This window comes from Sycon ciliatum, chromosome 4 (genome assembly GCF_964019385.1).
Source record: "Sycon ciliatum chromosome 4, ocSycCili1.1, whole genome shotgun sequence".
NCBI classification, from domain to species: domain Eukaryota; kingdom Metazoa; phylum Porifera; class Calcarea; order Leucosolenida; family Sycettidae; genus Sycon; species Sycon ciliatum.
The window spans coordinates 28,012,893-28,028,903 of NC_088646.1; the positions used below are offsets into that span (position 1 = coordinate 28,012,893).

Below are 16,011 nucleotides of genomic sequence, written 5' to 3' on the forward strand. Positions count from 1 at the left end.
ATCGCCTTTTTTGATTTGTTCGAGGGACTCAGCCAGTCACCAGTGGATGGCTAAACATTACTAGGATCGGTGTGCGAACATACATAACAATCATGTAGTTGGTTAATTAATTTGGCAGTGCTCAGTGTGCTGTGTGATGTTGTTGTTGTACCTTGTTTGAAGGTGTTTCAGTTCGTGTTTTATCTACATGTATTCAGTTTATTTTATTTTTGGTCGATATCTTAAGATATCCAAACTGTCATAGTGGGTGAATGCGGTCCACCTAGGGGTAAAAGGAGCCAACTTTGAGCGAAATCGGAAACTTGGCCAAGTTTCCGATTTCGCTCAAAGTTGGCTCCTTTTACCCCTAGGTTTGTTCAGCACCTCCATGCCGAGACACTGACTGCATGATGCTGCTATCTGGTGTTCACGAGGTGTTTGTCGCGCTGGAAACGGAGCGTCTCTGTAAGTTTGTATCCCTGGTGATGTTTGTACTTGGCCAAGTTTCCGATTTCGCTCAAAGTTGGCTCCTTTTACCCCTAGGTGGACCGCATTCACCCGCTCAATACCGCCGAAGACTAGTGGGTATCCCAGCATCCGGACAACACGAAATAATTCAGGATGTGACAGCTGGCTTCCTGAAGAGAATGGCTAGCAATGACCATGTCCCTGTTGAGCCGCACCTCGAGCCTCTGTCCGGTGAGCAGCTCTCTCATCGCACTGCCGTTCGCGCCGATACTGCTAGGTCGGCTCCGTGGCCTACACCCGTCATTAGTCATGACTCGCTACCTAGATCGGAAGGGACTGGTGTTAAATTTATTTGGTCGTCGCTCACTATTCGTAATCTTGAAATGGAAATCAGCAAGGTAACTTGATCACGATGATGGAAAACATATCTGTGAAAAGCGGTGAGACTGATGATTTGACGACGATAGGCTAGTGATTCTAGGGAGCATTTAGACAGATTTACATGTAGAAGAAGTGTAATCAAATGCAATTTTTTTCTTTTTCAGTAGAGCTCTAGCAAACCTTGCCTGTAATTGATCAAGAGTGGTCATGGGTTTCTTAAGTTGTTTTTATCATGTTTATGGCTATCACCAAGAGTACATGAAAACCGGTTTTCATGTACTCTTGCTATCACCAAGAGCATAATATTATTATTATAACCTCCTTGGTGCTTACATGTATTCTCGCTTTCACACCTACGCTGAATTCTTCACACATACACAATGTGTGCATGATTTTACTTTTTACAGTCAACTAATTACTTCGCTAATAACGACTGCGGATATAACGACAATTCGCGAATAACGACATAATTTTCATGCCCAGAGCAAAGTCCCATCCAACTGTGCTGTCACATGTGACACATGACTTGTAATGAGACTTCGGGTATAACGACACTGCGCGAATATGGACACTTTTCTGATGCCCCGCCGAATGTCGTTATAAGCGAAGTTCACTGTATACTGTATGAGGGAAATGGAAAATGGGAAAGTCTGGAGAGAAATAATTGACTGTCACCATGGTCACCACCAGGCACCGGTACCAGGACTTGAAGTTGAACCAGGGCCGGGGACCTTCGCTTGAGGCCAGAGATGCTAAGTCTAACCACTGACTGGTAGTGGTATAGCTGTCATCCCAGCAGAGACCGCTCAACATTTCTTCAGACTTCGAAACGCATGCTTCCTGTGAAACTACAACTAACGTTACTTTACAAGTAACTAGTACAAAGGCTGGTGAGTGGTGAGACGCAGCCCTCGTTGTACCAAGAGTACATAACCCCGGGTTATGTACTCTTGGTTGTACCCACGCACTTCACGCACAAACTAGTACGCGGGATAGGACTCGCTATGTTGTCGATGTTCGAGAAGCCATTCCCAGTACAATCCTTGATGAGAAGGGACCGAAAACGTTCAGATGCTTTATCAATGTTTATGACCGTTGAAGTGCCGTATTTGACTGGATGTGCGTGTTTGCGTGGATACTTGTGACCTAATAGTACCGGTAATACTTACCTTCGCACATACTGTAGATCAGTACTTTAAAAATATTAATACAGTAATTATAAAGTTTTCAGGGGTAGTAGTAGTAGCAGTAGTAGTACTAGTACCGTAAAGTACCGTTGATCCGCCCCCCACGCCATGTCGCTTCCCAGCTGGGTTTTCGGCAGGGGGCGGGAATTAGATCAAGGCTGTCAAGTGCAGTACGCGATGTACAACAACGTAGAGGATCAGTCTCAACGTGCTGGATTGTGCACATTTTGATCCTGGATTGGCAAGTATTGTGTACAGCAGTGTATGCGTCGGTTCAACATCGTATTTCGTTGTATACGCCGAAGTCGCTTCACAAGGAGAAAATCGACAGGGGGCGGGAATTAGAGAGGGGGCGGATCAACGGTACTTTACAGTAGTAGCAATGCATAGTCAGTAGACACCCTTAGCAAACAACGTTATGTTGTAACGGTATTATCGTAAGGGGGAAAATACCGTGATTTGGGTTCGACCTTTAGCAAGATGCACGCTATTTTTAGTACGCTGTTGCCACGAGAATAGCTTTGATTTCGCGCTGTACAACCATTTTTTCATCATATACGCGATACAAGGTGAAATGCGTACGGACTATGCAATATTTGGCTAAAACACGTACCGTTGGTCACAACGATAAATCAGCCCCCATAACGTTTATACGCTGCAGCTTCAACGCTATTTGGGTGATCAAGGTACGAGTACCGTAAAAAATAGCGTTACCGTTGTTTGCTAAGGGTGTCTAGTGCATAGTCACTACCACTTCAGTACTACACTACTGTAGTACTAGTCAGTGCATATTGTGATGTGGCCACTAATCAAGAGTACATACATGTACATGTAACCCCCTGGGTTATGTACTCTTGCCACTAATGTAATGGCACTCGTACAGACTAGTGTAGTACAGTATTAGCCTATGCCTATGTCGGCTATGGCACTACAATAATAATAATTATTAATATTATAACAATCACACACAACAGAGGCGAAAGGCTGTTAGCTGTAACTTAATCACGCATCGGAGCGATCATCAGACAGCAGCATTCACTATCGAATTCTCTACGAGCAGGCCTAGATATTTGGTGCTAGTGTGGAAGTAGTTAGTGCATATGTGCGAAGTGAAGACGTGGCATTGGGACAATGGTATTGAGTTGTACCAAGAGTACATAACCCCGGGGGGTTATGTACTCTTGGTTGTACCGGTAGTGCCAAGCAGGGCCGGAGTAGTACGTATTGTACTACTCCCTGGTGCCAAGACTGCAAGAGTAGATACTCTGATCTTGGTAGTGCACATAGTGACATACACTGTAACCATGATAACAGTCTGTGGTCAGTGTACAAAAAGGTGTAGATCTGCGTACTCAGTATTACCAAGAGTACATAACACCTGGGGTTATGAACTTATGTACTCTTGGTATTACCAAGAGTACATAACTACACATGTGTGTAGTTATGTACTCTTGGTATTACTATTACTACAATATTCAAGACAAGAGTAGAATTGATACCTACTCTTGGTACGGTATAATACATCTTCTACTACTGTGACCAGGTGACTACACTCTCGAGGATCTCAGCAGTACAGTGTGGGCATGATGAAGGCTGAAGCGGAGCAGCTCTTCTGATTGTACTGCTCAGTACTACTATTACGTCAGTACTGACAGTAGGTAGACCCTTTGGCCTTTGTATGTACTCAACATGCACCATGATTGTGTAGATGTACGCGACACGTATGGCGGTATGATGTACTGAAAGCATGCAGGGGATCAGTGGTCATGGTGGTAGGCGCTAGGCCTTGGCCTTGTACAGTCATGCACTCATATTAGTTACGTAGACTCTAGTCTTGATCTTGGTTGAATGTCACATGCGAGCTGATTTGAAGTCGACACTGAGAACAATTGATGCCTGGATGCAGTGATATAGCACAGATCTTTGGACGTTTCTTTCAGTTACATCTAGTTGCTGGTTCAAGCTGGTGGTTGTGTTAGTGAAGCTGCACGCTGGAGAACTTAGAAGTCTGTGTGTTTGCTTTCAGACCAATGACCGCATATTTCTGAGACATTAGCCAAATGATGTGAAAAGTAACCATTGTCATTGAGGAAGATGAGCAGCAAAAACTTCAGTTCTCCTGGTGGAGAATCACGTGTACCAAATTCTCTATCGCGGAAATGTCCTCTCGAAGATGTTTGGATGGACCTGCAAGATGGAATACGTCAGGTATTTTCGTACAGGAGTATGTCAAAGCCTCGATACATGAAACTTTATACGTATCCTCAATATATTCTTCCGATTTAATAGCGTAACATTCTGTTTGCAATTGTTCTCGTTGTTTTGAACCATGTGTACATAGTATATCGTGTATTGCAGTACCTGGGATTTGTTTCTTGTCAATATAGCCTAGTTGTTGGTCCCCTATTCCCACCCAAAAGAAGAAAAAAGGAATATTGAATATCCATTATAATGTCATGTGAATTGTTATTGTGATTGTCACCAGGACAACAACAAAATTGAAAGTGTAAAACACCACATGCATGGTTGGTTGAATTTAGTTAGAGCAGAAATTCATGGAGGCAAAAAGCTCCCTCCTTCCAGGCATGCTTTGAGGCGTAGTATACTATTACTAGATATTCAACTGTGGCCGCCATTAGAAAGATGACAGCAGGGTCAACATATCTTACAGTAAACTATGGCCAGTCATCATTGACCCTGCATGCCCTCAGTGTTGCTAGCACACTGCACTTCATTTTTAAATGGTATGCATGTAGCTGGTCTGGTATATTCTGTTTTCGCAATGAGGTGGATCGTAGACAAAGCGAAATTGAGTACTTGTGGTGTGACATGTATTTTCCCTCTATTGCTGGTGTCGCAGTATGTACTCATGTGTCTGTCTGGGTGCACATTTGTGTGTGGTGTGTGTGTTAAAAAAAAATTAAAAAATGGACTCGGATGGAGAGCCAAGGATTAATTTATAGAAAAGAAAAAGAGAGCGTGTGTGGGCAGGCATGTGTTTACCGCCATATTGCCAGGTGTGTCTTTACCACCATATTTATCAACGAAAAGAAAAAGGACCAAGGAACTACAAGTTACGCTATAATGTCCACTAACACCACCAGTTACTAAACAATCAGCTCATGCGATAACATTGCACAACACTGACCGACGGTACTGACGTTCTACAACTAACTGGCTAACAGCTCTAGCATCTTGGATGCGCACTCCAACAGCCTTCCAACTTGGAAGGTCTAAGTTATAGAAATAACATAAGGAGGGGAATCATAGCTGAGACTTTCAGCTCGTGCTTATCTTGGTTGCGCTCGCCTTCCCCTCCTCAGGTTATTTCTATAACTTAGAACCTTCCAATTTGGAAGGCTGTGCTAGAGTTGTTAACCAGTTAGTTGTAGAACGTCAGTACCGTCGGACAGTGTTATAGCGTAACTTGTAGTTCATTGGTCCTTTTTCTTTTCTATAAAAAAATGAATGAAAAAATTGAAAAATAGGGATTGACTGGCCAGAAAAAGCCACTTCAATCAGCTGTGTGGTGGATACCAGGCTAAAATTAGTGGCAGTCAATTCATCAGCCTTGCAAGCTGTTGAATGGTGTAATCCCAGCACAAGTTGCTATATCTAACATAGCTGTTCGCTATCATCGCTCCCGCGATGGGCAGGTCTGAGGTGAGGTGTGTGTGGGGAGGGGGTATGACCGTTCAAGGCACAATACTGCACGTAATGTTATGATGTGACTTGCTCCTTAACTCTCCATTGTGTATACACTAGTCATGTGTATAACTACTGCACTAGTGTCAACCAGACACCTGACAGCTCGCGGAGCACATCTGCAAGATCGGCTTCAGGTAGAACGGGCAAGAAAGAAGCGGGAGGTCGAGCTGCAAGGAAGACTGTTGGCCCTGGAGCGGCCTCGGCCGGTGGTAAGCGTGGATCGAAAGATGCTGGCAGTTCCAGTGCTAGTGGTGAGTAACTTACCATGTCTGCAAGTACAGTTGGAGCTAAAGGAATCCTACGGCCCTAGCTATGCAGCTGGGTGAACAAATGTGCTTGCCAACTTACCATGCGTGTGTACTCATGCAGTTTGATGTTGCACTTGTACCTGCACGTGGTGCAGTCTGCTCTGAAGGAGGTAGGATTTCTTTGGCTCCAGTTGTTGTCGGCTGTTCAGGTTCTGTGCTTTTGTTCCTGCTGCTGATGCCTGTAGTCAGTGGTGGCGGCGGCCATGTTGGTGGTGGTGGCTGGTGTTGCAAATTTTAAAACAGTATAATTATATCCTTCACACTTCCATACAAATATGGGAGCATGAGTCAAATGCTTTGTGTTTATCTGGGTTCCGAGGATTTGGAAGAACTCCGTGGTATGCCTCGTTTATTCGAGTGAAACCTGTCTAAGACGACTGCTCAAGGGACCTTCAAAATGTGGTCTCTGTTACAAGGTGGTCTCCTTATCCAGGGTCAATTCACTGGAAATAGCATCCCTTGCATGCCTTTTTTATTCATCGGAGCAGTGGGAATCGTCTTACTCGTTTGGTCATGGGGTTTGCGGGGTCTCCAGTATCTCTGTGTACCTACCGAACACTAAAGGATGGAGAAACATTTGGAAGTGGAAGGTGGGAAAGGTACAGGAAAGTCTTAGCAGGTGTTAATCATGTCACAGGTGTATTGGTCTGTGCTGTCGACTCCCAGCTTGTCAGCTTTGTATTCTGGTGTTGTTGCCAATGGGATGGAGGGAGAGAAGGTAGAGAATGTCCACATGGCTGCGCTCCTAAGGGAGAGTACTGTGAAAGCGGTATAATGGCGTCATTACATATTATGTAACGAAGTGCTAATTACAACAGGTGAAAGAGGAGAAATCTTTTGTTGCTGTTTGAAAAAATACGTTAGACAGAAAGCGATAATTTGCGCCTCGTTATATTATTGGCTTTCACTGTAACTAGCTGCCAGCAGTGCCTGAGTTTATATTGGTTGTCAGGACATCTGTCCTAACCGGGCACCCGTGGTGCAGCGGAAACTGTCCTGATATGACAGGATTCCGCTTGATCCTGGGATGCATGTTCAATCCACAGCACTTTGGTGCATGTCAGGTCAACACAGGATTTCGCTTGGTAACGGGTCCGGCAGACACAGATTTTACTGTGCGTGTATTGAAGGCGCTTTGAGGTAGAAACTTACTTTCGATTGTTAGTCAGTGTATACATTTTGGTTGTTGGTTTCGCATACTTACCGCTCTACATCTGCTCTACATCTACCGGTTCTGCTATGTGCTCAGGCACTAGCCACCATATTGGGATCGGCCTGTATCGCAAAATTGAGGATCTGTTCCAGGAGATCTTGTCTGACATATCAAAGGTAGGTGTTTGTACTTTGAAGTGCAGTACTATTATAATGTATGCAAGTCGAGTATCATTCGACTCAGGAACGTGCACATAACCTCGTGCAGTTGACTACTGATCTAATGGTTGCACTTGGTGGTTTTGCTTCCAGACAAGACATCGTTTGTCATCAACGGAAACAACTCGCTACAAAGGGCCCCTTTGGTTTGGGTTCGAACAGGGACAAGGGAACTGATTCACTGTGCTAGTATGACGAAAGTCATTTCGGGTGTGCAAATCCCCAGTATGATCATGGCAGATATTCGGATTGCGCGCACGCTATCCTTCGTTTGTACGTAGTACGAACGTATCTGGGACACGTGATGTGAGAGAGTTGCACACTCTTGGGGGTTTATATACTCTTGGTAATATTGTAGAAGATGTGTTATTATTGACACCAACCTTATTGCCGATACGTATCGTGCATGTATGCGTATGTGTATGCCCAAGCGTACTCGTCGCGGTATCGATATCAATGAAATTGACAGGCCGTGTACAAGTACTAGTATGCTGGTTTGGCCATGACGCACCCTAGACCCTGTGCCCGTAAGAAGAAGAAAAAAGGTCACCTTTGCATATAATTTATGTCTCTGTGTATGTTCTGGTTGAGATAATTTTCCAGTGGGCATCTGTGAACGTATTTACGTTACTGATTCTCGGGTGTGTTGTTCTCCCATTTTTTTTTCTTTTTAGGCGGGTGAGCACCTGAGAGATGAATCCATTCTAGATCAGTACACGCAGGAGTGGGAGCGCTATCAGTTTAGCTGTCGCGTACTTCATGGTCTCTTTGCATATCTTAACCGGCATTGGGTGAAGAGAGAGTGTGATGAGGGCAGGAAGGGCATTGTGGATGTCTACTCGGTGAGCAGTTGGTGTTATTAGTTATTGTGCTTGCGGCTGCTTCTAATGTCGCCGTTGTTGATGCCACATATATTTGCTGCATTGTTTGTATTGGTGCTGTAACTGTTGTTGGTAGCGTTACTTGGTTATTATCGCGTACATTCCCCACATCCGCGTGCCTTAAGTAACGTTTTCATTCCGACTTGAGAAAAAGTAGTTTTTGCTCTGTTCTGTTTTGACTGATCAGTTGGCGCTAATGGCCTGGAAGAAGTACTACTTTTGGCCGCTGAAGGAGCGGGTAAGTTCTTCGCTGACTATCATAGTAGCATCTGTATGCTGCTGTGTGACGCCTTCGTGAAGCCTGATGTTCACATGTATACGCTGCGCTAGTCTCTTCTTGCGTTCTATTTACAGAACTGATCACTTGAACTTTGTAGATTATACAGCGTTCTAATCGTACACAATTGTACATGACTATACTTGTAATCAACGCAATAAATAAAGCAAGCTGCGCATTCAATACACACACCATTTGCACAAGTTACGTATCCTTTTTTTTATTGCGTTGATTTCATTTGTCTCCACGAAAACTGTTAGGCTATACTTGGACGAGAAGAATTTTCTCATAGAATCATGGCCATGCTGAAAGATTTCTTTCTGCATTTGATTAATTGGGGCCGTCCAAGGTTACCAGTTGTTTTTTTCTGGGTACCGAAGGTTGAAAATGTCTTGTTAGAATTCGTGTTACCTACAGAAAGGGTGGGCGGGTGGTTGGGGCAGAACAAAATACAACTTTTCGTTTTGAAAAACGAAACCAATCAGGAACCCCAGACTAAGTGTAGTTTTAAAGACATCACCTATATGCTCTGAGGTAATTTCCTACCGGTGTGCTCTTGTACTTTTATTTAGATCATAAACGCTGTCCTAACCTTGATCCAGAGAGAGCGCAGGGGTGAAGCCATCAACACCCGCTTTATCAGTGGAGTCACATCCAGTTTAGGTGAGCGTCATTTGTGTGGATGCTACTGGACATACGCAATCTCTCTCTCTTTCTCTCTCTCTCTCTCTCTCTCCCCCTCTCTCTCCCTCTCTCTTTCTCTCTCTCTCTCTCTCTCTCTCTCTCTCTCTCTCTCTCTCTCTCTCTCTCTCTCTCTCTCTCTCAGTCTACCCCGCTTTTCTTGTCCCTCACCAGGGAGAGAGAAGTCAAAACCAAGGAATGGGAAAGCACAAGCCCACATGGTTGCTTCTTCATTCCTGCTTGTACATGACTTGTCGTGTTAGCTCTCTTTTATTGTTTGTATGCGGGCGTTAGGAAGTTTAAGATGTGCTCACAAGTTGTGTGTGTATGTGCGCGCGTGTGTGTGCGTGTGCGCATGCGCTCTATTCACTTGCTTGAAACAATCTACAGTGGAGCTGGGTGTGTGTGATCGTGTTGGTGGAGCGGAGACTGGCCGGAATCTCGAGTTTTATCGTGATAACTTTGAGACCGTCTTCTTTGAAGATACGATGAATTTCTATGCTGCAGAGAGCATTGCGTTCTTGAGTGAGAACTCAGTAACTGAGTATGTCCGAAAAGTAAGTTCTATCTGCCTGCCTGCCTGCCTGCCTGCCTGCACTCTATACTGTAGTGTCGATTGTTGCATAGTATGCATACGCTTCTGCACTTGTAGTTTTGTGCATTGTTTTAGTGACGCTTTATGCATGCATGTACTACTATAATGTAGTCAAGATTGTGCATGATTGTGCTGCCTTGAGTTTTGCACTGGTGTGCCCAGTTGTGTGTTGACCATTGTGTCTGTACTGTCTGTCCTGTGCATGATTGGAACAGGTGGAGCAGCGTCTGAACGAGGAACAGCGCCGCTGCGGAGTGTACCTTCATGAGAGCAGTCGGGATGAGGTAGGCTTGTCACTGCTACGTACTCGGAGCTCTGGTGTTGCCTCTTATTTTGCTGATTCTGCTTGTGCTTATGCTTATGCTGCTGCTACTTACGCCCAGTTCTTCGTTGCAATCTACTTATTCAATCATCACATAGACTTGATGATAACACAGATGCTGCAGCAGGAGGCCAAGCCAGACGGGAGATGCATGGCTGCAACAGCATTGTGCTGGTATAGTAGGTGGCATTTGAAGCATGACACACCATACACCCCATGGCCCCCGTAGCAATCATTACACACCATAGCACCCATCTTTTTCCTGTATTGGTGAACAGCTTTCAGCAGCGGTAGTTTGTTTCAGAAACCTCATGTCATCCTGGCTTTACTACAAATATTATTAATTTATTATTGTACGTGTGTGTCTCCGCTCTGATGTCTGCTCTGCAGCTGGCTCGCAAGTGTGAGTCAGCACTGATATCAAACCACATCGATCGGCTGTATTCTGAGTTCAAGGTCCTACTCCGAAACTACAGGACAGAAGGTCAGTCAATTTATCGTCCTTGGGCAGGTGCTGCTTGTAGCCTGTAGTAATGTTTTCCTAGTGAAAGGGAAGCACATGTATGGTCTAAAATCGCAATTTCAGTATTATTTCACCACTTGTAGTCTTCGAGGTGCTCAGTCGAATTGTCTTGGTCCGAGGTAGTTGGGACGCTCCATTCGTGCAACATAGGCCAGCGCGTGTGTAGTCTGGATATCTGCCACGATCATGCTTTTGACTTGCATAAGCTGGGTGGGTTTCTGTCAGGGAGTGCTATTTTTACTACTCCACTGCTGGCTAAAATCAAGCTGGGAATGTTTCACGTGAGGACTCCACCACGTGATGTGAGTTTTCACCATCGGCGGACTCCATAGCAAGGGTCTCCAGAGTTGCACACTCTTGGAAGCGTATTTACTTCGTTCTTATGGAGTCATGAACAAAGACGAAACTCTCAGAACCTGGCGCCTTCGGGACGCTGTATCGAATGGTCTTGGTCCAAAGAGGCTGCGATACAGAGTTCAGCTTCTATTCCCAATCGAGCGCGGTCCCATTGTGATGCGTACACCAGTCGCCGTACCAGTGCAGTGCGCCATGTACTTCAACATACCCGTGAGTACTCGAGTGTTGTGTTGTGCACACATGGTCTTAGCGCTATCAGTATGTCCACAGCCGGAAAGAGTCCACTGGTCCAAGTGTCGCAGTGACTCGATTGATCCACCGTCTGTCGATCTACACCGGTAGATCTACGGTCTACGGATATGCAGTAGTTGGTGCATGTTGCCACGTTTTTGTACAGTCCGCTCATAAAACAGCTCATAGAACAGCTCTCGTGTCCGCTTGGTTTTGACTTTTTGTTTGCTGGATTGCCTGTTCTCGACCATGCGTTGCGAACCTTGACCGTTGACTTCTGAGTCGTCCTACTACGAAGGGTGGCAAGGAAACCCTGATACCTTCACTGGGTTCTGGAGAAGGCTGCAGTGCATTGTCATCATGATTCCTGTGTATGTGTTTTAGCTGAGGCCAGGGAGCTGGAATAAATACACCAGTGATGTCGCGATGAGCTTCAGAGTTTGCAGGATAGTGGTGAGGATGAGGAGCCTGTAGAACATTTCCACACACATTCCTATCGTTCTCTGTAGGGCGCATTCACCCAGTTTCGGGGGAAGTGCATGAGTTCGATTGGGTACATAGGACGAAAAGGGGAGCGTCTCGGTTTCCTCGGACCAAGACCTTTTGACACAGTACCTCGACGGCCACGAGAAGTGAACTGTTGATTTTAGGCCATACTCCCCCTTTAAGTTTGCCTTCGGTCAGATATTTGCATACAGTTCTTTCCCACAACTTGTACAGCCAGACTTCGCTTATCCGGTCCTCTTTTATCCGGATCCCTCACCATCCGGAAGAAAATCGTTGGTTACCGATTTACAGCATATGATTGTCATGCATACATACAGTATGTGTGTTCGATTATCCTGCTCCCTCGCCTATTCGAAGAATATTTTTGTGGAAAACGGATGTGTGCGAGGTTTGACTGTACTTATATAGAGTGCATGCAAAATTGCGTTATGTCATTTGTGCACATTTTGCTCAATTTATTGGGTGCTTTGTGGATCTTAGCGCAGGAGAAGAGTGTACACCCATTCTGTCCTACATGATGGGCTTGTACACATTTCATCCTTGTGCACCCGGTCCGATTGCGTACCAACTTGTTTGGCTAAATGGGTGTAGCACCGTGCAGTGTTCACAGGTCAGGTGCTGAACAGTGCTGAACAGTGCCTGGCCCTAGCTGACTCATGTCGACCAGATGTCGCTGAGCACAGCACTGTAGTTATGTGTGCTTCTGGTTCTGTTTGCACTGTGTGTGTTTGCTGTAGACTTGTCACGAATCTATGGTCTTGTGGCACGCGTTGACAGCAGTGTGACAACACTGCATACTGCTTTCGAGGAGCATATCCGAGAAGAGGGTTCATTGGCGATATCAAGCATTGCTACGACTGGCGCTGTGGTAAGTGTAACTGTATACAGTGAAGCCCGTCTAAGACGACTGCTCAAGGGACCTTCGAAATAGGTGTTGCTGCTGCTGCTGCTGCTAATCTTAGTTCCTGTGTCCCCCCCCCCCCCCCCCCCCCCCATTGAAACATGGTCGAAGCAGTGGGTCGAGGGACACTCCGTAAAGCTCAGTGGCTTTCAACAATGATGATATCCCATGCGGCACATTGTCGCGGGAGCGTACCTTTGTGTGCATGCATGGCTGTCTGAGATGAAATTGCCGTGACATTGTAATTGCACCAGGAGCGGAGTTGCCCGTGCTGAGATTGTTTCAGATGAAGTCACGGAGGCATAGGGCAGTGAGAGGAAATCGTAGCTAGTGCTGGTGTGACTCCAGTCCCCAGCAGCAGCATCGCCATCATCACCAGCTTCACCCACTCAAACAGCGCAGTGAGCTATTAGCCAGCAAATTACTCTTGCATCGAAGCTAATGGCAGTGCTTGCGCAGCAGGCATGTTTTTTTCTTGTTTTGTTTTTTCTCAGGCATCACCGCAGGTGGTGTTAGTGTGCAATGTTGTCTGATAGGAAGTATGAGTTGGTGGGCAGGAAAAGTGGTAGATAAGTCTTTCTTCTTGCTTCGGTTCCTCTTATTTGGGCCGTAGCATGTGCCAATGATGAAACTGGTCCATGGTGTGCACACAAGTACTTCTCTGCTGTACAGCATGGAGGGAACGTGGCCTTTGGCACTGAGGCACTCGTGTTACTTCATCTAGTGAGACAGCGTTTTATTTATTTCCTAACGGCTTTTCATTGGTGACTGGAAATAGCATTCATTGGTCCTAGTTACAGCGGTCTTCTGCCGTTCTGGGACAGGTGGTCGCTTTATCCGGGTGGTCTCCTTGACAGGTTTTGCTGTATCACTTGTGATGCACGTGTGTGCTCATCACCAAAGAGTACATGACACCAAGAGTGTGCAGCTCGAATGGCTTGTCGTCATGGCGCAATTCCTGGACTACACCATTTTAGTGATACAGCGTGTACACGTGGGAGTCCAGCTGTAACCCAGCACAAGTCTAGCAGCATATGCTAATCCTGCAAGGCATGATTAGGGCTGCATTCGTTTTTGTCTACTTGGTAGAATAGTGTAGAATGTAGATCAGATTTTGGAGAAAAAAAGAAAGAAGGAGATTTAATAGATGGTAGATGGAAGTTCATGAATGCAGTCCAGATCTATCCATTTCGGTATATCATAGATGCAAAGTTCGCTTATCACCCATCCTTGCAGCGTTTGCGGTATGATGTACGCTCTTTTGTGTCAAAAAAAACTGCTCTCCTCGTCATACGTATGCAGAAACGCCGTTCCTCTACCAACGTCTGCCTTTCCTACCAACCTCAAGCCTGTTAGGGCCGGTAGAGGAAAGTAGAATCTACCGTTTGAGGGTGCAAGAAAAGAAGGACGCATTTATCGTAAAGAAGTAGTTTTTACTCAAACCTGTAGATCAATAACGAATGTCCCCTGGATGTTCATAAGTTTGAGGGAGTTGACCCCTTGATGTGCCTGTGTGTGTTGTTGCATTTTGTGCTCCTGCACATCCGTGTGTCATGTCGTGATTTTCGTGTACCTCTGCTCTCACCAGGACGCAGAGGCCTATGTCAAGAAGTTTCTGGAGATTTTCGATCGCTTCCTGGACATAGTTGACAAAGCCTTTGCTCAAAACAGCTGTTTTAGAGATGCCCTGGATAAGGTATGCTCGTTGTTGTGTTGCATTCTAGTGTTGTGCTGTTGACAGTGGGCACGATGAAGGGAGTGTGAGCGCTTACGCCACCGACATTGGTGCACGTGCAGCCCAGACATAATACCATCTGCACTACAGCACTGTCGGGTGCCGAAGAACAACGGCAAGGCTAGAATTTTACCAGTTTTTAAGAACGGTCTAGGCGGGATTTTTTGCAGATAAGAACGGAAACCGTAATATACACAGTTATGTACACTCAGACGTATAACTCTGCATAAATGTACATGCAAGACTGTACCATCAAATAAGAACGAAACTGCTGTGTTGGCTAAAAATAAGAAAGGGCTAGGCTAGATCCCTGACCCCCCCCCCCCCAGTTTTTCGGCGCCCGGCAGTGCTGTAACTATCTTAGGCCAGTGTTTGGTGAGTGTGACATTTTGCACAAGGCCAATGTTTTCTCACAGCATAGTGTAGGTCAGATCTGCAATGGCAGGATGCTCGTGCTGGTGTTAACCATTGCACTGAGATATTTGGTGCAGTGAGCTCACGCTGCTTTGGGTACTGCTTTAGGTACGGGATGCTGTGGCGGTTTGCATTGTGGGTTTTCAGCAGCCTGTCTCATTCCTTGAGACTGCTCTATTCGGTGTGTGTGCGTGCGTGCGTGTGTGTGTGTGTGTGTGTGTGTGTGCCAACCTGTTGGAAGGCTACCTTCTTGCCAAAGGATTTGGAAGTTGGACTAGTTTCGGCTTCACAATCCAGTGTGTCGTTACTATAATAGCTTTCATGGCTGAGGTTGTTGGTATGTCTGTTGGCTCTGGGTTCCCAGTACTCAGTAACCGAGGCTGGTTGGTAAAGTAGCTCCAATTTCACTTCAAGGTACCAGTGCATCTAGTGTCTGCTTCTATCAAAGCAGCGTGCTGTCCATACTGGTTACCCCAGCAAGTGTAGGGTGTGCATAGGTAACTGTCTTGGCCGTTTTATGCCGATGTACTCCGTGTGGTGTAGACCAGGTGTGCATTGATGGTCGATTCACATGGCTTCGCCAGTTGTGTGGATTAGACAGTTATCTGGCGCAAGTCTTGATCTGTCTCATTCAGATCTTGTTCGCTATCGTTGCTATAAGAGAAAATCTGTGGGTGCACATCCAGTGCACTTGCAGATTTGCGTGCTTCTCTTGCGACAGGCGTATACATGGTACATGGTACATGGTGTGTGTGTATGTGTGTGCTTGTCAGTTTGGAACCTGAATGCTGCTGTCCAGTAAGAATTTGTGTGTTTCTATCGCACGCCAGGACGTTCATTTAGTCAGGTGGTGTTGTATATGCAGCATAATGCTGTTGAGGTGTGGGTAACAAAGTATAATATATCTGGTTATTTACTGTACTTGCGCACCTTGAGAAATATTTACAGTACTGCTAACTCCTTTCTCAGTCCCTCAGTTTTCTGAGTATGGTTAGCATTACTGGTAATATCGCTCTGTTCAGTATTTCTGTTGGTAGTGCAAGCCGTGACCTTCTTGTTGTTTGCTCGATTCAGCTAGGAACTGTAACGATGGCGATACTGGTTGGTGTGTGATCTATGCCTAGCATGCTGTTCTGACTATAACTAGTATAAGTAATGCCACCGTACTTGTACTGTCTGCTTGTG

At 45.6% G+C, this 16,011-nt stretch overlaps 1 protein-coding gene across 1 annotated transcript in view; it reads left to right on the forward strand.

Annotated features, from left to right (window-relative positions):
- The first annotated feature begins 3,859 nt into the window (after positions 1-3,859).
- LOC135815437 (cullin-1-like) overlaps positions 3,860-16,011 on the forward strand; it is a 23,989-nt gene continuing 11,837 nt past the window's right edge. The window contains exons 1-11 of the mRNA XM_065328733.1: positions 3,860-4,273; positions 5,781-5,974; positions 7,281-7,360; positions 8,077-8,244; positions 8,471-8,521; positions 9,133-9,223; positions 9,632-9,798; positions 10,052-10,120; positions 10,549-10,642; positions 12,514-12,644; positions 14,266-14,373. Of these exons, the coding sequence (XP_065184805.1) occupies positions 4,110-4,273; positions 5,781-5,974; positions 7,281-7,360; positions 8,077-8,244; positions 8,471-8,521; positions 9,133-9,223; positions 9,632-9,798; positions 10,052-10,120; positions 10,549-10,642; positions 12,514-12,644; positions 14,266-14,373 (1,317 nt within the window). The 5' untranslated portion in view covers positions 3,860-4,109. The remainder of the gene's footprint in view (positions 4,274-5,780; positions 5,975-7,280; positions 7,361-8,076; positions 8,245-8,470; positions 8,522-9,132; positions 9,224-9,631; positions 9,799-10,051; positions 10,121-10,548; positions 10,643-12,513; positions 12,645-14,265; positions 14,374-16,011) is intronic.